We start from the raw sequence: 21,940 nt of genomic DNA on the forward strand, positions 1-21,940 counted from the left end.
CCATTTATCTGTGTATCTATTGTTGTGTGATTACCATGCTGTTTTGATTACTACAGCTTTGTAATGCATCTTGAAATCTGAAATTGTAATTCCTCCAACTTTGTTCTTCCCATTGAATACTATTGCCTCCTTTATCATAGGTGAATTGACTATACTTTGTATGGTGATAGAAAGTAACTATTTTTATAATGGTGAGCATTTCTTATTGTACATAACTGCCAGATCACCATGGTGTACACCTGAAGCTAATACAATATAGTATGTCTACTATATCTCAATTAAAAATCAATTAATCAATAAGCAAACAAACAAAGGGAAAAAAGCCAAATGTCACTTTGTATATGTTAAGAACAAAAACAAAAAGCAAAGACACTCCTAATGATTGGGAAATTCCAAAGGCTTATCTTCACCCCAAGAACCTAGGACAAAAAAACCCAAATTATTTATTATATAACAGCTACCTCAGAAAGTTTTCCTTCAAGCGATTAAAAATAAGGATAAGGACAGAAGAATCTCTAAATTTTTTTGTAGGTACTGGACATATTAATATATACTATCTCATTTAATTCTTATGACACTCTTCTGTGGAAAATACTATTGATGTCTTTGTTCTATAGATGGATGAGCTGAAACTAAATAAAGTTGAAAGTGTGGTACATAAATACCCAAGTAGTAATAATGGGTGTTGGAGTTTAAAATCAAGATTTCTAACTTTAAATCACAAGCCCTTTGAATCTATAAGAATAGTAGACAAAGATAAAAATAGAGATACTTTGAATTCTTAATTGTTTTTCTTTTCTCTAAATTAAAGCCAGAAGTAGATTTGCCCAAGATATAGGACAGGGAACTGAGGAATGTGAGCATCTGGGAGTTAGGCTTCTTCCCAACATGCCAATGCATTCCTTCTCTAGTCTCTGGTATTTATTTGGAGAAGGTTAGGCATAGATTCTGTGCCAGGCCTTATTGTAAGCATTGAAAATACAGAAATTGAGTCCCAAGGCTTCTCTGGAGGGAGGACAGTGGATATACTTAAGATGGCAACATGATGTGGTTAGAGAAATAGTAGAGGAAAGCACTTAGGATGGGCCAGACAGAGAAGAGGACATCGACAGGAAAGATTTCCTGCAGGAGACAAAGTAGAAGCTGAGGTTTAGAAACAAACAGGGACTAACCAGGCCTCCAGATCTGTAAGTGAATGGAAAAGGGATACTGGGCTCTCTCACCTAGGTCTAAGAGGCTGAGGGGTCCTGGTAATGCCCCAAAGCCTGGCCCTTTGCAGCTCCCTTACTCTGTTTGCATCTGCCCCAGCTGTGGCTAGCACCCCATTGTAGGAGGAATGGAGTCCCCCAGAGAAGGGGGTTTGGGGATGCAGGTTTCAGACTTGCTAGGGATATACAGATATGTCAGGGGGTCCATTGAGTTTTTCATCTATCAAATGATGGACTTTCCTATATGATCCCTGAGGTCCTTCTGCCTCCAACATTTCATTATTTTGTGATTTTATGAAAAATGTTTTGCAAAGCAAATGGATAGTGTAAACAAGATTATAGAGAGAATATTTGCCTTCTTAAGGGAATAAATTGTTCTCTAGCACTTCAGTAGCATTCATTTGCATATAAACAATGCAAATTCTATATAAACAGAGGAGACTTGTTTTCTTAGGTGTTTTGGTAAGTTAATTACAAATCATTCTTGTCAATTTCGCTAGTCTTTGTGTATTAAGAAGTGATGGATTGCATTCATTTTAAATATTCTATACTTTTGAATATTCACAGCTTCTCGAACATTCTTAAAATCAGACTTTTCTCTGAATTAGCTTGAATTTTCTTAAATGATTTCTTTATACAATAGGTTATAAATATATGGGACTTGTTTTTCCAAGAAGGATTTGGGGAAATTCACCTTGCACTACCCAGATGTTAGAGTTGCCAGCTAAACTCCACCCCACTTTCAGCCCTCTTGGACCAGCATGAGACTACCCAGCAAAGTTTACAGCAACCTGCTAGGATCCTAACCTGCCTATGTTTTTAGCTCCTAGTGTCTTGTCGTCTTTCTACATTTTTCTTCCTCTATAAATTTGAGTGCTTCTCTCCTTCACCTGACCCCGTATCACTCAGACTACCTAAACTCCCACTAACAGTTAACATTTTGCAAATATTTTATTCGTTTAGATGGATTTCAAAGATTAGGACATCATACAGAGGTAGCACCTTGCAAAGAACAAATCCATTTTCCTGGTTCCATTCTCTCCATGCTTCATCTTTTCTCCCACATTTTTTCCTTCTCCTCTTTCTTCTCCAACCCCCCACCCCCAGCATTCCCCTGCCCTTCACCATTCTCAGAAGCAAGACACATTGCACCCCTCTGTCTTAAGCATAGCAGTTTACTGATCACTTATTGTGGCTTGGGCAATTTCTTGAGACTTTGTTCTCTATTCCTTAGGGGCTGCTCAAAACACTCCAAATACATTTGGTTGGGTCTGGATAAGTTCAGGAAAGGATATTTTAAGGGAACATGCTTCCACTAAGAGGAATGGGAAAATTTGGAGAAGCCCAGGGGTGAAGGATGAATTCCCAGACAGAAGGAAGAGCCTATGCAAACTGTAGAAGCGCGGGGGAGTGTGGCAGTTTCAGAAACCTCAAGTAACTCTCTGAGATGAGAGTTTAGAGTGATTATGGGCATCACTGACAAAAAAGATGGGGCTGGAGGAGAAGAAAGCAAGCGGTCACATTGCAAATGACCTTTGAGTATTACATTTTTCTCCAGTAGACGGTGGAAACCTAGTGAAGCACTAGAACACCAGTGTGATGATGAAGCAGAGCTGGTTGCAAAGATGCCAGAGAAAAGTTTAGTGTCATGTCAAGCGCCAAGATTTGGACATGGGCCAGGGGTACAGAGGACATGACATATTTCAGAATGAAATAGGAGGCCAATAAGACTTGTGGTTGACTGCTCATGGGGTAGGGGAGAAAAAGAAACAAACCTGGGAAAACACTGCATTTCTGCCATGAGTTCTTACTTGCTGAGTTACAGAATGCAGGAAAAGGAAGAATAGAAATTTGGAGAAGCTTGATTTGGGAAATCTAGTGTGATTTGATTTATCTGTGTCTTATGGTAATAAACTGAACAAAGGTGACAAATCCTTAGATATCCTTCATGGCACATCTCAGGCAGTAGATTGAACAAAATTGAAACCATGACTGTTCAGCAGCATGTGTGTGGAAATGTCTAGAACAAAGCTCCTCATCCAACAAAACGAACAAATTCTGGCTACATCATTTCATAGAAGCCATGGTCCATGAGTTCATTTCTCATGTCCCTGTAAACTTGCTCTCTGGGTATCAGACACCAGGCTTCATGATGGCTGAGGTTGTTACTCTGCTTTGTTTTTTAATCGGCTTATCAACTAGTTTAAATTCAGTGCGTGATAACACACATCAATTTTGGTCCAGTAGCCATCTCCAAATACACTGAACAGAACAAATTCCCCATCCTTCTCCCTCCCCCTGAAAACATCTCAGAAAGACTGCATACATTTCTGGTCATTTTCAATGGTGAAAACAGTTCGATTTTGGCATTGAAGACTCCTTTTTAAGGTAAAAAGAATGAGATCTTGCTATTTGTAACAATCTAGGTAGACCTAGAGGGTATTGCTAAGTGAAATGCATCTAAGAGAAAAAGACAAATCCCATGTGATTTGATTTATATGTGGAATCTAAAGAACTAACAAATAAAATTTTTAAAAAGTAGAAACAGAGCCAGAAATACAGAGAACAAACTGGTGGTTGCCAGATGGGAGGATGGAGGTGGATTGGGCACAATGGGTGAAGGGGAGTAGGAGGTACAGGCTTCCAGGTATAGAATGAATAAGTCATGGGGTTGAAAAGTAAAGAATAGTGAACATAGTCAATAGTATCATAATAGGGTTGTACGTGACAGATGGTAGCTACACTTGTGGTGAGCACAGCATGTGAAGAGCTTGTTGAATCACTACGTTGTACACCTGAGACTAATGTAACATTTGTGTGTCAACTATACTTCAATTAAAAAAAAAAAAAGAAGTCATTACCAATGTACCATGTACATATGACTACTATCCATTCCCAGTTTGGAGCACCGCCTCCTCTGAACCTTCCAGGTCTGAATGGGCAGAAGGACAGCTAGTACAAAGAGAAGCTTCTTCACTTAACTGGTTCTGCATTAGGCTCCCGGCCTCAGGATGCAGACCTACCCTGCAAAGCCATCAAGTCTCTGTGTGAGGCGAGCTCCTAAAGGGGCTGGAGCTCACAGTCAGATGGAGCCCCCGATTTCACAGACATGGACATTTCTCTTTTTGGAGAGCAGAGGTACCCATTCTAAACTGCTGTAAGTTTTTCTAACTACATTCCAAGACCCAAAGAAAAGTACCTAGTAACCTTCAGGAACATTTTTTTAAGTGAAGTGGCAGCTATGTTGCATCATTTTTATGATGATATATGTCAAAAATAAAGTGAGCTCTATGAGTATGTTGGTACATATGCAATGCAATTGAAATTCTCTTCAAATTGAATTAAATTTCAGACTCTGAGAAGAGACTGTCCCTCACCACAAATAGAAACTGTATAATGAATTCTTTTTTCCCTATGCCTTTCTTCATTTTCTATTTAAAGAAATTTCTGAAAATACATGAATTATGCAGCTTATCTCTCAGATGAAAAAGAATTTTCTTCTTGGATTGGATGGCTGTATATTTATTAATAGCAGTAAAATTTTCCATGTTCTTTTGTATCAAATGGGATGCTGACTAAAATATGAAGCCTTTTCAGCAATAATAAGAGTAATGGATGAATAATTATAAAAGCTATATGGAATTGAAAGACATTTTAATTTGTCATTACTTCTGTGTTCAGAAGGATCTGAATAATCATTCTGACTATAAAAAGGATGAGTGTGATATTTTTGCTCATTATGGGATTAAGTTCTTACTATACCACTTTTACTAGAAGTTACAAAAAAAAAATCTCTTTCAGTCTCCTCTAATGATGTAATCATAACTGAAGACTGTTCAGCTGTGTGTGTGTGTTTGGTCCTCTCACTGTTGCACAGCGATGTGGCACTTCAAACCATTTTAATTGGAAAAGTGTTCACCTTTGCAATATATTAAAATGAGATTATACTTGTTTGCTTAGTGAGAACTTTTAACCTTTATGTCAGATTAGCATGAGAAAATGACAAGGACTGTAGAATTTCCTCGGTCATGACCAGATGGAACAGACACCTAATGTGGGATTCCAAAACAGGATTTTTCTTTTTATAACAACCATTTAGGAGTGGTTGTGCTTACCAGGGTCATTCCAATGCAAAATTCCAAAGTGATTTTTTTTTTTTTTCCCAGAGATGCATATAGTTTCCTTTTTCTTTTGGTCTGCATTATACAACAACATTCAAATTCTTATCTGGATCCTAAGAATATTCTGTGACAGCACCTTTTTTTTTTTTTTTTTTTATGGAAAATAGAATTCTAAGATATGCTGTGTGCTTCTAGGTGAGTGATAGAATTTTCCTTTGTAGCTTGTGAATTTTCATTTACCAGATTTCCACTACAGTATTTAGCTTTTAGTGATGAAAATGAAAATGAAAATCTGTGTAAGGATTCTAACCTGCCCCTGAACTTTTGCCACCGTCCCCTCTAAAATATAGCTTTAGGGATCATTGTCAACTATGAACATATACTGTTTTGGCAGCCTCACTACAGCCAGAGGACATGTTCTGCACCATGAGAGAAATTCACTGTATGGATGTCAACAAGCATTTTGCCTTTTGATTCTGATCTTTCCCGGGGTTCAGCCCCCACCCTTAAGCAGCTGTGTGATTCACTTAGACAATTTAAGCCTCAGTGTTTTCACTGTTAAAATGCGAAGACGTGACATCCAAATTAAAGGTGGTTGTGGGGATTAAATTATAAGTGAAAAAAAAAAGTGAAATTCTTGACACATAATAGGCATGCAATAAGTGATAGTATCTTCTCATCAAAAGAAAAACAAAACCAAGAACATTTAAGGATTAGTTACCTATTGGGATGCCTGGGTGGCTCAGTGGTTGAGCATTTGCCTTCAGCTCAGGTCATGATCCCAGGGCCCAGGGATCAAGTCCCATCTCACATCGGGCTCCCGGCAGGGGGCCTGCTTCTCCCTCTGCCTATGTCTCTGCCTTTCTCATGAATAAATAAATAAATAAATAAATAAATAAATAAAATAAATATTTTTAAAAAAGAGGATTAGTTACCTATTTAAGTCAATACTTTTTGAGAGTAAAACCAGAAAACATTTTTTCCTATTTATCTAAGAGAAAATTCTGAATGAATTGAGAATAAGGTTTATAACAATAATTTGAATTCTAAATGCTATAATGTTCTCCCTCCCAACAAGAGGATTCTACAAGTTGTTATATCTGAAACTTCAGGATGGGTATACGCAGTCTACCATGAATAGAAACCAGTTTGTTATTTTCATCTTAAGAACTTGCAGAATGAATTTAGTGTCTGGATTGACAGGATTGAGACATATATTTTCTTTTGCATACATAGAAATGACATTGGTAATTGAGTTATTATATTTACAGGTTATTTAGAATGTAAAAGATTCATCATATAAATTCAGCTTTACTTTAATTTGATAGCTAAAGTGATGTGGGGAGAGACAAAGGGAGAGAAAAAGAGGGGGGAGGAAAGAGAGAGGATGGTTGGAATATGTAATTATGAAAAAAGGTAAGACTGTGTTCCCTTCTGTCTTATAGCCTGAAGAATAAGTAGTGAAAACATCAATCAAGAGATGAGAAAAAAAAAAAAATGTCAGGATTTCTCTGCCCTGGAGAATTGCTTATCAACCACCAGAGGAGGATTCTTTCTTGAACAATGAACATTTCTTATGAGGATTCACAGATTAACATATAACTAATCTTAGTTTTGGAGAGCAAGTGAGCTTTGTTGCTTTCTTTCTTTTAATTTTGTGGTAAGTTATGATATTTGGATGGATTTTTTAATTCTTTCCTGATTATCTATTTAGCACATGTTCTCAATTATGATTCTATAGCAAACAGTGGGAACTTCATTCAAACTTAAAGACAGTGGGAAGATCTAAATTTCTAATTTATTCTAGATTTCTTCAACATATAATTATTTCATTAAATCCTTGATGATAGAGATGTGAAGCACCTCTTTCAAGACATAAACATTATTTTTTCATCACGCTGAACATGATTGGTGGCAACATGCACAGAAGCAGAATGAATCACTACTAGTAGAAGATATATAATGGACACAAATACAGCTCCTTCATTTCACCTTCAAAACTGTGAGCCAGGTTTGCCATCTGAACAACAAGAATAAAGAGGGTGAAAATCCTTTTTTTCTGATCATTCAAAGAACAGTTTCTCAAGGTTAAGCCAAGTCCTCTTTGCAAGCTGCCAAAATAATAGCTTAGGAAAAGAATTAGTTTGCCTGCATGATGATCCTCTTAGGCAAAAAATGTCTTAACAGCAGTTGACCTTGATGAAATGTTTTCCCAAAGGCAGCCAAGAGAAGAATTACAAAAACCCCTGAATGAGAGGGAAATAACTGAATATTTCTTATGAAGTTGGCCTGAATTGTGGGCTCTGATGTGGGGTGCTGATGATTTGGGAAGAATTGCCTAAGTCCTGAAGAAATGACAGCCTTGGGTATGGTGAGTCCCCCTATTCCTCTGTTTCTCACTGAATCCTCTTGCTGAGCCAAGGCTCAGTCACTTGGAAAGAACACCACTGGCCAGTATGACAGACTGGAAAACTGTTAAGCTCTGATGGGGAATGCCTCTGAGTATAAATTCTAAAGCTTTCTCTGGGTTTAACTCTTCTTCGTCGTGACTGGATCTGGTGTCCTGCAGGCTGGCTGCGGAAGTCAGACATGTAACTTCTATTCACAATGCTTCTCAGTGCTCTGACTGGGGTTGCCCTTTGTACATTCTGACCACAGGCAATTGATCTCCTGGTGTCAGGATTTTCTGGATGTCTCTTGTTTTTCCACAGAGAGCTGAGGTGGTTACAGCTCATTGAGCAATAAATTAAATGACTTACAAATGCACAGTATTGTTACAAAGGTGTTTGAAAGTTGGCACCATTTCCTCAAGAGAGCCCACTCAGGAGGGGCCAGGGCTGCCAGCTTCCGTGCCTACAGAGAGAATCAGCTACACCAGCCACATGCTGTGCCCTGGGAAGGAAGGAGGGTTTGATGGGAAGCAGTCTATTTTGTTGTTTTGGAAAGCACAGAACAGAGCTACAAACCTGCGATGACGACTCTTCTGCCAATGTGTGAAATAATGCTTTATTTGTCAATTCCGCTGTACAATAAGCACTGTCCAAGTAAAAAACAAAAAACAAATCGAAACAGCCCCCCCCCCAAAAAAAAAGAAAACACACACACAAAAAAACCAAAACAAAACTTTGTTTCTGTTTGTTTAGTGAGGGAGCTCATACCCTCGAGTTTTATTTTTTTGTTTTTGTTTTTTTCCTTTACTTTATTAATGACCTGATATAGATGAGTCTATGAACATAGATCTCTTTTGCCTTATAGAGAGGCATGCCAAACCCTTTACAGATAAGCTCCTGGGTTTAATAATCAGATTATTTCAGAATGAGGAATTCTGAGATCTCAGAATCTCAGAATTTCTCATCTAAATATCATCGCTCCTTGGCAACTTGTCAAGTGAAAGTGAATATCCAACCAGAGATTTTGTTTGTTTTCAAATTTCTTTTTTTTTAATTTTTGCATAAGTAAGGGAAATTATTGTTCCAATATACCATGGAGCTGACATACTAAGTTTTAAACAAGAACAGCCTATGAATGTTATTTATATTTTTGGAAGTCTTCGATGGAGACCTCTGCTTGGAAAGCTAGTTGTTTGTTTTTTTCTGTTCTTATTTATTATTAGTCATAATAGTAGTAGTATGGTTATATTTAATTAGGTCATGTCTTACATTCCAATTCATTATGGAACCAATGGGAGTGAGATGTAAGGTAAATAATTTAAAATAGCCAAATTAATTCTGGCAGAGAGGCACAGACCCATGGGGACCTGGCACATGCGGAGCTGCTCAGGTAGGGGTAGGGCCCCATGGTGTCAGCAGAGATTCCCAGAGAGATAAGAATGAATCCTGGGATTTCCCATTAAACTTCAATCCAAGGGACCTAGGAGAAAACTCTATTTGAAAGAAACTACCTAAATTATCAGTATAGAAACCCTTTTCACTATTCCAGAGTACTTAGAGTAATGGCAACTAAAGTAACCAACTACTGCCATTTGAAATTTTGTCCCAGGGAGGGAAAAATGTTGCAAAATTAACAACTGCAGAAGCCTAACTGCACCTTTTATTAGAGTGTTTTTTTTTTTTTCTCTGTATTTAAAAGGATTCTTGCTAAGTGGTTGAAATCATCTATGTCTTCGTATAGAGACAAAATACTCCTACAGACCTGGTCATAGAATTCACTTAACTTTTCAAAGTTTTTTTCCTTAAGTTTAGAGGTGAGCTTCTGACTAGCATCTGTGCCAGTGGCCACAAATGCCATGGTAACAAAACCCGAATTAATGAGTGTTCATTATATATAACCTCCGTAGCCCAGTGCACTAGTAAATATCATCATAAAGCAATCTGCTAAGTAGAGAGGACCGCAGTGATCCCTTTGGCTGATAAAAATAGTAATAAAACTCTCATCTGCAATTGTTTGGCCACAAAGACCCATATAGGATTTGTTTTTCATTTGCCTCTTAGATAACATATAAACATAAATTGGACCTGCAAGGGTCTTTATACCATTCTACTGAATTGAGTTTATTAGATCATCCAGACCAAGAGAAGAAGAATATGAGACAGATGAAAAATGCTAGGACTCCCTGAGGTGAATTTGAGCCCTGGGGAGGGGCAGTAGCCACCCTCCCCCAAAGCTGATCTTTGAGGGAGGCATTCCTGACAAGTCGCTGTGAGCACAGCATCTTTAAACTCCAGTAACAAAATTAACTTTCTGAACTGTCAGGTAATGAAATAACCACCCTCTCTACATTCTATTCAGACTAAATTATCCATTGTTTGACCAGCTCAGACAAAGAATTGATTGTTGTTCTTTTGTGACCAAAATGAGAAGGATTTGATCCACATATTACTATGGGGACAGATTTTTTTCTTTTTTTTTTTTGGCTTCTTACCTAATTTATTCAGGCTAAAGTCATGCTAAACTACCTCATAGGTTTGTGGTGTGAATTAGCTAATTAATAAATTTCAAGTGCTTAAAAATATAAATCTCTATATAAATGCTGCCTTAGTTGGCTTTCTAGTTTAAGATGTGCATGTCAAAGTAACTATCTATATATTTCATTGTAATATTCATGTTGGTAAATTTGTCTTTAAACTTAATATACAAATATCTTGATGTAAAATGCAACTCTGAGAGCCCCAGTATGGACTCAAACTCAAGCTGGCAAATGTAGCAACTAGAAGCAAAACCAAAATGTTTTCTTAAGCAGATTTTAAAGCAGGCATTCACAAAGGTCGGGGGTGGGGGTGGTTAACACTGGTTTTAAAGAGTGTATTAAGTAATTTTGTATTATAATAATTAAAATGCCAAAACATGTCAGTGATTTATATTTAAAAATTAATTATAATGGGTTTAAGGTTAGGATAATGATAACACATTGAGTGAAACACAGAGGGAAGAGTTATAACTACTCCACATGTTTCTGAATGCCTACCAGAGAGGTTGTTTGGGTGGACATTGGCTTTGATTTGTATCTTCCTAGAAAAACGTTGAACACTGTCTTTTTGAAAGGGTATAACCTAAACAGAAAGGAAAGGAATTAATACCTCACCATCCTTAGTAACATCATCTGAAGGGTCTATGGCAGCTATTTAAAAACTAAATTTACTGTGGTCTACTTTGCTGCCATTTTTTTCCTGTATGATTAATTATTCCTTAGTCACTATTCTGAGTAGCAGTTTTATTTGCTAATTTCAAATGCCTCAACTTAATTAGCAATTCATTCTGACCTTTAGAAAACACATTCTATCGTCTTCAAATTGTATGAGTGAAGGGGAAGAATCCTATTTCACCTATTCCCCCACTTCCAACTATCACTAACAAATTACATCGTTTCTGAAGAACTAAGCTATTGTTATACACCAAACCTGGACATCATCTGCACTTGTCTGAAGTCCAGCTCAGATTTCCTCATTGCGCAGGTGGGCACTAGGCTCCGCAGAGGCTGTGTCAACTTCAGAATGTTTAAGTAATGTACAAATGTAGGATATTTGGCTGCTAAATTTATTCATTTTTTAATTAAAGAAATAAAAGTGAAATTGATACACACAATAATGAAATCCCGTCTTGCATCCTTACTACTTTCTTAGCACATTTTCTACTTGACCTGTCACTCTTCAAATGATTAAAAGTCTGACTGTAAGACCACCAATGATGCTAAGATAAGGTTTCCTGTGATGGTCAACTCAGTGACCACATATTCTGCTTTGAAATCAAATTTTTTACTGTATATTCTCATATTTCTTGAAGTTGTCCTCACAGCTAAGTGGAAGGGTTAACCAGTGTGCATAACATTGGTGTTAATGATTTTATCATTGCAAGTCCAAAGAGTTGCCACGTTGGGTCTACCCCATGTTCTATCAGTCCACTACTCTGGCTGTAAATCATCTCCAAGACGCTCAGAATGGAGGATGGTATTAGCTTCCCTAATACTAGTTCCAAGGAAACTATTAATGTTTCATATATATAAGCAAGGTAGTAAGGATGTTGCTCTATTTTGTCAAAAAATATAATCTCCTTCATTGAGTTTAAGAATAACAGAATGAAGAGCAGTCATAATGCAAGGAAGGCCGTCTTCAGAACTCTTATTCTGACAGAACTGTCAGAACATCAGGGAGAGTGCACCATACAGAGAAAAGAAAATCCCTGCCCTCTAGATGTCCACAGTTGACTTCAGGAGCAGTAATAAATGGCTCAAGTGTTCCCTCTTCTCTTCTTCTGAATTAATTCTTCTTGTCACTTGTTAGATTTGCTTTGTGGCTGTCATGTCCATTGTCATTAAGGAGCACATATGCAAACTTTGAAGTGGCTTGTGCTCTTCTCCATCACTCTTTTGTTTACCTAGAGCTTGCTGCTATTTTTAAAAAGTAATTAGTAACAGGAAAATACAGTCAGTATATGGAGAATATTTGCCATTTCATCAAGTTTCTTCTTTTGACTAGACATCTTTTTTAAAGCCTGTCTTCATTATCTTCTTCTTTACCACTTAATTTAAGGCCAATTAGAAGCCCATCTCCTACCTCTTTATATAAGCTACCATCTCTCCATGTCCATTAGGTGTAGAGAGTTTAATTGTGATGAAAGCTAATAAGTACCTTTACAAGCTACCTATGAGGGTGTGTAATAAGGTGAGTGTTCCACCTGGGGAACTGCATCAGCCATTTACTCTTTGATAGTTTTGAAGTGTGAATGAACCAAATACTTGAGTTTTTTTCCCCACTCACTGGTTCAGAAACTGTCCATCTTCCTGATGAATGGTAAGCCTCCCTGAGAGGACTTAAACTCAAGCCTTATACATGTCTTGGCTACTATAGCACCTTATCTCTGTAGATGTTGCGTGCAAGACAGTGGAGTTCCGTAACTTTCATAAATTTTGGATATTCTCTTTTTTCTGGGATTTGAAGAAAACAAATCATATCTCCTTTGCAACAATCTTCTTTAGCCAATATTGTTTTGAGAGTAGAGGTAGGCACCCCTGAGAGGGAAAAACCAAAACCTATTTATCTTTTTTTTTTTTTTTTGCAAACTCTAGTAATCCAGTTAATAACAAGTGCTAAGGAGTTGTATGTGTTACATTGATCATATATGCATATTTCAAATTAGTAGTTACTTATGGAAAACAAAATTTCAGACAATGAGTATGTTATGGGGGAAATGCTATCATAATTAAAACAAACCTGGATTTAGGATATGGTTCTGCAATTTATTTATGATTTAGGGCAAGTTAAAATCAGTTTTCTGAGCTTCACTTTCTCAATGTTTCAAATGGGACTAATGATACATTTCTTTTTTTTTTTTTAAGATTTTATTTATTTATTCATGAGAGACAGAGAGAGAGAGGCAGAGACACAGGCAGAGGGAGAAGCAGGCTCCATGCAGGGAGCCCGATATGAGACTTGATCCCAAATCCCAGGATCACGCCCTGAGCCAAAAGCAGACACTCAACCACTGAGCCACCCAGGTGTCCCCAAATGATACATTTCTTATAGAGTTATAAAAATTAAACAAAATAACAATTTCATTTTGTCTTCTCCCCTCTTTTCCACCATCCAACTCAACTGGCTAATAATTACTCGAGATAAAATAAAACCATTCAGTGTGAGAGCTAGCAGACACCTGTAAAACTATCTTGCCCATCTCTCTAATTTTGCTCATTCTCATGTGGAAAAAAAAAGGGGGGAGCGAGGGAAGCAAAGCATAAAACAGACTCAACTATAGAGAACAAACTGAGGAGTTGCTGAGAGTGAGGTGGGTAGGGTGATGAGCATTATGGAGGGTGCTCACTGTGATGAGCACTGGGTGTTGTATGTAAGTGTTGAATCACTAAATTCTACTCCTGAAACTAATATTATACTATATGTTAACTGGATTTAAATAAAAATTTGAAATATTGAAAAAGAACATATATGATAAAGTATGTATATATATATACACTTATTTTTTTCTTCTTTTTAAATATTGTATTTATTTATTTGAGAGAGACCAAGAGAGAGCATGAGTGGGTGGGTCAGGGGGAGAGAGAGAAGCAGACTCCCCACTGAACAGGGAGCCCAATGTACAGCTTGATCCCAAGACCCTAGGATCATGATCTGAGCCAAAGGCAAACACTTAACCCACTGAGCCACCCAGGTGCCCCTACACTTATTTATATGTATCCTTTGTATAATATTAAAAATTATGTAGCAAAAAAGAAAAGAAAAGCATGATGGGATAGAACCTTACAAGCAAGAAGGTCACTGCTGATAAAACTCCAATAGGGAACAGCTTCCTAGAAGAACAGAGCCTGAAGTATTCCTGAAGCTGTCAATGTGAATTTCCAATGGGCATCTTTCTCATCTCACTTCCTCTGCACACCCCTACCTCTACTCCAGGCTGGAGCTCTATCTCTTGGACTTTGACCCCAAAGCCCAACACTTGCAGCTAGGAAGGAGAGCCCATGACCTGCTTTGCTCTCACAAAGAAGGACAAGACATGCAGCTCCTGACCATGTTTCCACAGGCAAAGCATGAGCATCAGGCGGAATTCAGCACGTTTTTAGGTAGTATTTGTATGTAGTACCTACGCACGTATGCGTATAAATATGAACCTATTACAACATGACCTATTCATTTTTATACTTTTTTCTATTTTTTGATAAGATGCAAGATGAAGAGCACAGCTGTGGAATATTTCCCTTTGTTCCTTTGTCTCATGATAGGAGCTATTTTACTGTAAAAATGAAGCTGGATTTATGACTGCCAGTCTGTTGAGTGGTAATAAATGTCAGACAGACATTGCTGAGTCATAAACTCTGTGAGTTTGAGCCTAATCCACTACATAAATCAGCTTACTAGATAAGAGCCCCCCCACCCCTCCAAAAAGTTAGCTTACTACAATGGACATGAAGTTCGAAGATCTTGCAGCTCTCTAAACATGTCTACCCTTTAGCACTATAAATTGGCCTTCATTACTAACTGATTGGAATTCCCTATGCATTTGCTCAGAAATCTACCCTACAATTCAAGTTCTCCATATCATGGATGTTAGAGAAACCGGCAGGTATCGGTGCATAGCGTGGGAGTGGACGAGTGAATTCCTGTGTGGTTGGAACCACCTTATTTCTGCCCTAGTCCCATTAGGGGCACGATTGTGCTTAGGAGTCCCACCTGACCCAGCCTCTGAGCCAAAGAATTCAAGATTCTTTAGAACTGTGCCTGGCAGCAGGAAAGTCCTGGGAATATACTTTGCCTTCAACCTGGGAGTCTGGTGGACCTGAGCAATTCAGACTAGGCATTCAAGTACTATCAGGTTGTGTCTCTCTGTTCAGCACTCAAAGTGTGTCCAGCTACTAACTCTTCTGTCCAGGACCCAGCTCCTCTGTCCTCATTCCTGAAGCCTAGTTACGTAGAAGTTGTGTTTATTTCACTAGTCCCTTCAGTCTTGCTGACTCACAACTGCTGACTCCTCCCTTGAGGAGTTGGGTCCTGCAATCCTGGTTAGCTCTCTGCACCAGCCATTCCTAGTTTACAAGCCTCTTCCTGCTAGCCTTGTCATCAGCACTGGCTGGGACCTTGGTAGTCCTGACAAGTGGTGGGGAGAAAGGAACCGTGTGTTTTTATGGTCTGTACACATTTATTATATAGAGAATATATATAGTGTATAGTGTTTCACTGGTTTCATTATCTGAAGAAATCACGTATAGAAATAATCATGAATTTAATTTGAGACTTTATGAATTAGGAGGCATCAACGTTCAGTAGCAAGAAGGAAGCTGAAGTTTAGGAGGCTGGAGGTTTACCCATATTCTCTCCGGGAAAAAAATGAGGGCTTTCATAAAGCAAGCTACTTTCCTTTCCCTAGATCAGCTGTTTGGGGTGAAACAGAGAGATGGGTATGGACTAGGCGGCATTCGTGACTATATAACACAGAGAAGTCAAAGGAAAACTAAAGAAGGTGACTGTGCATTTTTACTGTTGTACAAATAATGAAGCATGGCCTCCGCTTCAAGATTATCTCAGTCTTCAGGAGTGTGAATTAAAGCAGCGCAGACAAATTCATATGACCAGACCACACGAGGATAGCACTGATGCCACTTACATCACTAAACAGAGTTTGCAATTACTTCGCCCAGAATATTATACTACCATAAACTACTGGAAATGCCCAGAGCATCTCTGGCATTTTACCTTGTGGCCTTAGTAGTGACAGAACGGTGGCCTGTGGCAGCCTCTGCTTACTTCTCACATGACATGCCTCTGACTTATTCATTCTTCATTTTCTTGACTGTGCAATTTTCCAGTATGCCCCTGGTTTCAGCTTACAGTGAAGAGAGCTACCTCAATTCTATTACCAAAAATGTTAAAAATGTTAGCAATGAAAACAACTAAAGAATCCAAGATCAAATCAATGTGCAGCTCAAGGGCAGCAGAAGGAATAGTCTCATCCCAGTCATAATGACAGTTAGACTGTTCTGCAGCCTAGGTGTCCTCAAAAACTCAGAGGCATAGCTGCCATCAGTCACTGCCAAGAGTCATCCCATTACCGCCTGCCTGTCGCAGCCCAAAGAGAATATTCTGTTACTACTCCCGGACCCCTGAGTTGGAAAGAAAGCACACACGGGAGAGCCCTTTGAGAAGAAATGAGGCAGCACTCTTTAGCCTGGTTTCAGGCATGCTAGCAAATGCCTGTGTGAGAAAGAGAAGAGGCAGGGCCCTTGTCACATTGAAAGCTGCAGGGAGAACAGGGTGTGGGGAGCAGGAACCTGTCACACCCTTGGGCACGTGCTGCTGCAGTGGTTTTCAGGCTCTGGCTCCCTCCAATCGATCCCATCTGAATCAGGCCGACTATTGAGAGACGGAAAATCGCTGTCTGCTGTCGTGGAGAACGCCCACTCGGCGCTGGAGGGACAAAGGGAACAATGGAGATAAGGCTTTGGAACACGGGCGAACGGGAGACAAGGATCGCTTGGGTAATAACACCAGCACCACGTTGCACGAATGCTCTCTGCGGGGAAAAAAACCTCTCTTGTGTAATAATGGTTGTTAGGATGGAGAATGTAAATAACAGGGAGAGTTTAAATTGAATATTTGACAACACTGATCTGCGAGCGTGCATTGAATTTTTATTTTTTACAAAAGAGCTTTATTTAAATGGAAGGCCTGCAAAAGCTTCCAACAAATTCCTTCTATTGCTTAGTAGGGGAAATATTTTCTCTGTGCCTCACAGCTGGAAATGACAGGTGCTGTTCCTTATGTGGGGGGGAAGAAGTCCCTTGGAAGAGGATGTTTTAGGTGATTACTTAAGCCAATTTGCTTCTAAAATGACAAGACTGGCAAACTGCCCATTATCACATTGGCATATCAAATGATAATAATGTTCCCTAGGAATATTAAGGCACTATATTAGTTTCTACTTCCCTGGGCAGGAGGGAGGGCTGGCTTCTGTGGAATCACTGTAGCCACACAAAGGTTCTAGATTGTTGGGGGAGAGGGGGAGCAGGGGAGGAAAAGAAGAAGGACAGGAAAATAGAATTCAGGCAAAATCCTGGCTTTAGGAAAGGGGAAAAGTATGAGTGGTTATTACAAATTTCTTTAGGTATTTGTTACTAGTCAAAAGAGGATGAGCCGGAAACTGAACTCCCTTAGCGTCACTTGAAATGGGAACAAGCTAAGAGTTTGCATGGTGCCTGTGGGGCATCTTCTGAGGTACCCCCACCCCCAAGGTCTTAAAGGGCTCAGGCACTAGAATCCTAGTTCTTGTTCTCCTGCCGACTCTGAGACTCTGGAAAAGCCCTTCTTGAAACCTCACTGTCCTTCCTCATATGATGTAGGCTTGGTAGGAGAGGATCCCTAGGTGCCTGTTCTGGTCAGTTCACACTGGCCTGTTCTGCTTACTATCATCTGAATGTGTCAAGAAACCATCAAATGGAGCCCTACCTTCTCTGCAAAACAGAGGGATAGCTCACTCTGCTTGAGCCTAACCTTCTGTACCAAGTGACCATACTTTGTCAGCTCTAGGCCTTTTAGAGAAGTAGAAACTGAAGGAGCCTCTGGTCACCTGCTGTTGCTGGTCTACAGTGGAGACCTACTGCAGTGTGGCCATGCCTGGGAATGAGGAGTCATCACATCTTGGGTGCCTTCCCAAGTGAGGCACCAGATACCTCAGCATCATGTCTCAGCAGGGATGAGGAAGCAGCCGAATCTGGGCAGAAACTGAGGAGAATGGCCAGATGACAAGGGCTTGCCATGGGCAGAATTGCTTGAAAGGCCATTATGAAGTTTCCAGACAACAGTGTAAAACTCAGGTGACATTTGGAAAAGTGTTCATATCCAGTGACATGGCACTGTCTGAACACGGATGTGTGAAAAAGACCAAGCAGCAGATCCAAAGTTGCCAGGAAGAAGCTGGAAAGTGAGGGACTGGGATCCAGGTCTCTGAGTCAAAATAAAACAAAACAAAAACAAACAAAAAAACCACCTCAAGAGCTGGGTAACAGGTGTGCTGTCTGGGGTTGGTCATGGCTCCTCAGCTGGTGCTTGAGGGAGGGCTCCGAAGAGCGGACCCAGGTTGTGTGAATCTGGTGCTGGCAGCAGGGACTAGGTGGCTACAACCTGCTGGCCACAGACTGAACAGGAGCTAAGCAAGGGTGAGAGCTGAGAGAGCACACAGACATGGAGGCGATGCAGAGTGGAAGGCAACAATCAGAATTAAGCGCAGAATCTCATAGGAGAGACCAAGGAGCAGCACCAAGGAGACCAAGTGAGCAGCGCTTAGAGCAGGAGCTCCGAGAGTGGAATGAGTTCCCCAAAACATCCACAACATTCTACCAAATAGTTGGATATGCCCCAAGTTTATTTCAGATTTCTCTTCCTATTTCTGCAGAATTCTGTAGAGACTCCAGGACTTCCAGGGTGCCTGCCCATAATTATGTGTGGTGGGTTGATGATTATAGCTGATTCCTGGCCAGGTGGTCAGGTGAGCCAAGGTACTCAGAGACCAAGATACAGGAATGACACAGGTACTACAGTACAGGTTTGCCTCAGTGGGTGCAAAGCTGTTGGTAAACAGTGCCCTGGCAGGGATGACTTTGAGGAATGAGGGCAGCTGAGACAGGTGGATAGCAGCTGCCTGTAGGTGCTAACTTAGGCTCTTTTGTTGATTCTCAAATTAGTACCAAAAGATAGACCTGTTTTGTGGGTAACATTCTGTGCTACTGTAGTTCTTATTTTGATGTATTTCAGAAGCTAAAAATACAGTATAGAAACATTCTCACAGGTTAACTGAGAAGCTTTGTGTTTGTCACAAACTTAAAGTTCTAATTAGAAATGCAATTGCTAATCACATAATTGATATTTGAATTTATACACCCAGAAAGTAAAACTGTTTTTTGCACTGATAAACCAACAGAACTGTGCTGGAGTAATATGAGGCTCTCGAATACATAAACGAAGTGCTTTCTATTTCGTGAAAAGCCAATGTGTTATGGTGTTCACAAAAAATAACTTGTGTTAATTTTCTCCAGAGTGAAATATTTGTGAAATATTTCAGGCCAATTTAATAAGGTATGGACAGGAGGCAGACAATATCTTAAAACTTTAACCATTGTTTTGGAATAGCTGCCGTTTTTCCTTTTGAAAAACTTTTCCCCAAATTTAGGAGAAGAGATGAAATCAAATCACTCTGTGGGAGTGGAACGAGTTAGTTCTTCACACATTTACAGAAAACTATAGATCATCCATGTGGTCTTTTGATGAGGAAAGTCTGTTAAATTAGTAACTTTGGCAAAAGAAAATTAGATAGACCTCATTAATCCTCCTCCTCCAAAAGTAAGTGAAATGACTTCTATGAGAGGCTGAAGGCAGGAAAGCAGTTATTTTCATCCATTACTTGATGGACTAATTGTTGTCTTAGAAGCATGATGGCCATCAGACATGGAATGTGAAGGATAGATGGTGAGAAGTAATTAACAAGAACTTGGTTAGAGTCTCTTAAAAAATGAATCAGAGAAGGAAGCCTTGTTGGCAGACACGTCCTCACCTGTGGGATGCAGCATCCTTCTCTAGGGCAGGTCCTTGTGGTATTCTGGCTCCCTTCCAAGTCTAGACTTCTTGGGGTGGCTACAGCTGGAACTCTTGAGCTGAGTAAAATGAGGCAAAGAGAGGAGAGATGATTTTCAAGTCCCAGCTGACTAGTGGCACAATTAGGACTAGAACTTTGGTGGTGTGCTCACTCTGTGAACTAAAGTGCTTGGTGTTTTCCATACCAGACCTCGGGCAAGGGCAGCGAAGGCCCCAGGTCATGCATGGCCTCAGCAGCCCCTGGTGACAAGTCAGGCCCTGAGGATGCTTTATGCACCCCTGAGGATTGAGAACTCGGGATACAATCCCCAAAGAGAAACCTGAAAGAATATACCAATATGTTTGTAATCCCTAACCAATGATGAGAGGGTTTCACCTCAGCCCACGGTATCTTTCCAACAGAAAGGAGAGGAGAAAACACCTTTTACAGATTTGACATCAGCAGACTTCTCTCTCTTGCTTATGTGTGCATCATATCTGGTACCTCCTCCTAGAATACAGCAGTTTCATGAGCATTATAAATGTGTTGATGATCCCAACGTGTTGGCAGGTGAACTTAAACCACTGGCAAATTTGCCTTAAACCCTTGGGTTGCTGTGGCTCACATGGGAGATGGTTCTGCAGCACTTCCCACATTTACATTGAGCCCCTCAACAGCTCCTACCCATCTTAGCTGACCAAGGGAATATCCCATGTAGTCAGTCACTTTTTCACCACTTTTCCTAGTTGTTGCTGTTGTGCAATATGCTTTGCTGTTGCACAATTTGTTCTGTCTTGCAGAATCCTTGCAACAGCCCAATCAATGGCTCATTTCCACAAGCAAAAGCACATGCAATATTTTTCATTTTTAAAAAATCCACATTTAATTTTTTTCATGCCTTATCTTTACTCACCCACCCCCCGACCCCCCGCCCCATCCAAGTCAAACGTTTCTTCCTATTGGAGCTTTCAAAAATTCTTCTGGTTACTTTTTGCACCCGATGAGCTTAATGATATTTGTAAAACACTACAAAGTCCAAACACAACTGAACCAACCAGCCAACCAAGACAATGATTGGGCTGGAGTGTATCAGCATAAGGCTCCACCTTTGGTGGTAACCATAATTGATGGTTTTTGCTCCGGTGTGTAGTTCTGCTTGCTCCTCTGAACATTATTATTTGATGGTTTGTAAGCAGAAAAACTTCCGTAGCTGAGTTATAACAAGTCAAAAATAGGCCCTGAGCTATTTCTTAGCTGTTGAAAGAGTGAGCAAAGCTGTTTCAAACTGCCCTACCTGGAGTCAGGATATCAGCAACTGGTTCTAGGATGTAGCCTGAACGCTTTCAGTATGCAGCTATCTGAGCCTCTGGGTGATTTTTTTTTTCAGGAGCAAAACCAGGCCCTGTCCTGCAACCAGGGAGAGAGTAGGAGATCAGAACAGAGAGCCTTCCAACCATCCCTTTTCTGGCTAAGCACCCCTCTTGTGCGCATGTGGAGCCCCTCACTGCCCACCTACCCCTAGGTCCTGGGCCATTCCGAAGCCTGGGAGGGAGTCTCTGGATCTGGAGGGAGAGAGGCAGTGCTCCTGTCAACCTTAATAATAAAACTGCCAGTTACTTTACCAGCAAAATGAGCTAACCCAGAAAGAGTGGGGGAATCGCAATTTGAGACAAACAAAACATAGCCCAGACTGAAAAGACAAGGGGAAGGTCAGCTTTTATTAAGCTTTAGGAGGAAACTGCAGAGGATTGATTTGAACAAAGTTCATTGACAAGAACAAGCATTCGAGGTTATGACGGTTTCTCATTGGCTGCAAGTGATGGTTACAGCGCCGTTGCTGGGGCAGAGAGGAATCTTCTTTCTTTTTCTTAAAAGCAGGACATAAAACTCCTATGTGAAAAATGTCCTCCCTTGTCCAAATCACCCTAGCCTGCCTTCTTCCCGCTGCGATGAGGGCCACCTGCAAGAGAGCGCCCCCTTCAGGGTTTCTGGAGCCCATTTCAAATCCCTGACAGCGTGGGAATGAGACCTGGCGGTTGACTCCTGCAGGTTCCTTTGTTCCGCAGAATTCAAAGCAAGACCCCA

General features: G+C 40.0%; 1 protein-coding gene and 1 long non-coding RNA gene across 9 annotated transcripts in view; one reads left to right on the top strand and one right to left on the bottom strand.

The window, feature by feature from the left end:
• The window catches only part of ZMAT4 (zinc finger matrin-type 4), a 337,657-nt gene extending 326,286 nt beyond the window's left edge, over positions 1 to 11,371 (top strand). For all 7 annotated transcript variants that reach the window (XM_038559976.1, XM_038559978.1, XM_038559979.1 and 4 more), the window contains one exon: positions 6,775 to 11,371. In XM_038559976.1, coding sequence (XP_038415904.1) covers positions 6,775 to 6,790 — 16 coding nt within the window. In that variant the 3' untranslated portion in view covers positions 6,791 to 11,371. The remainder of the gene's footprint in view (positions 1 to 6,774) is intronic.
• The window catches only part of LOC111090280, a 33,706-nt gene extending 12,441 nt beyond the window's left edge, over positions 1 to 21,265 (bottom strand). For both annotated transcript variants that reach the window (XR_005371428.1, XR_005371427.1), the window contains exons 1-3: positions 21,150 to 21,265; positions 19,835 to 19,934; positions 10,755 to 10,839 (exon numbers count right to left, since the gene is read on the bottom strand). This is a non-coding gene — a long non-coding RNA (uncharacterized LOC111090280). The remainder of the gene's footprint in view (positions 1 to 10,754; positions 10,840 to 19,834; positions 19,935 to 21,149) is intronic.
• Positions 21,266 to 21,940: the final 675 nt, after the last annotated feature.

The sequence above is a fragment of the Canis lupus genome, chromosome 16 (assembly GCF_011100685.1).
Source record: "Canis lupus familiaris isolate Mischka breed German Shepherd chromosome 16, alternate assembly UU_Cfam_GSD_1.0, whole genome shotgun sequence".
NCBI classification, from domain to species: domain Eukaryota; kingdom Metazoa; phylum Chordata; class Mammalia; order Carnivora; family Canidae; genus Canis; species Canis lupus.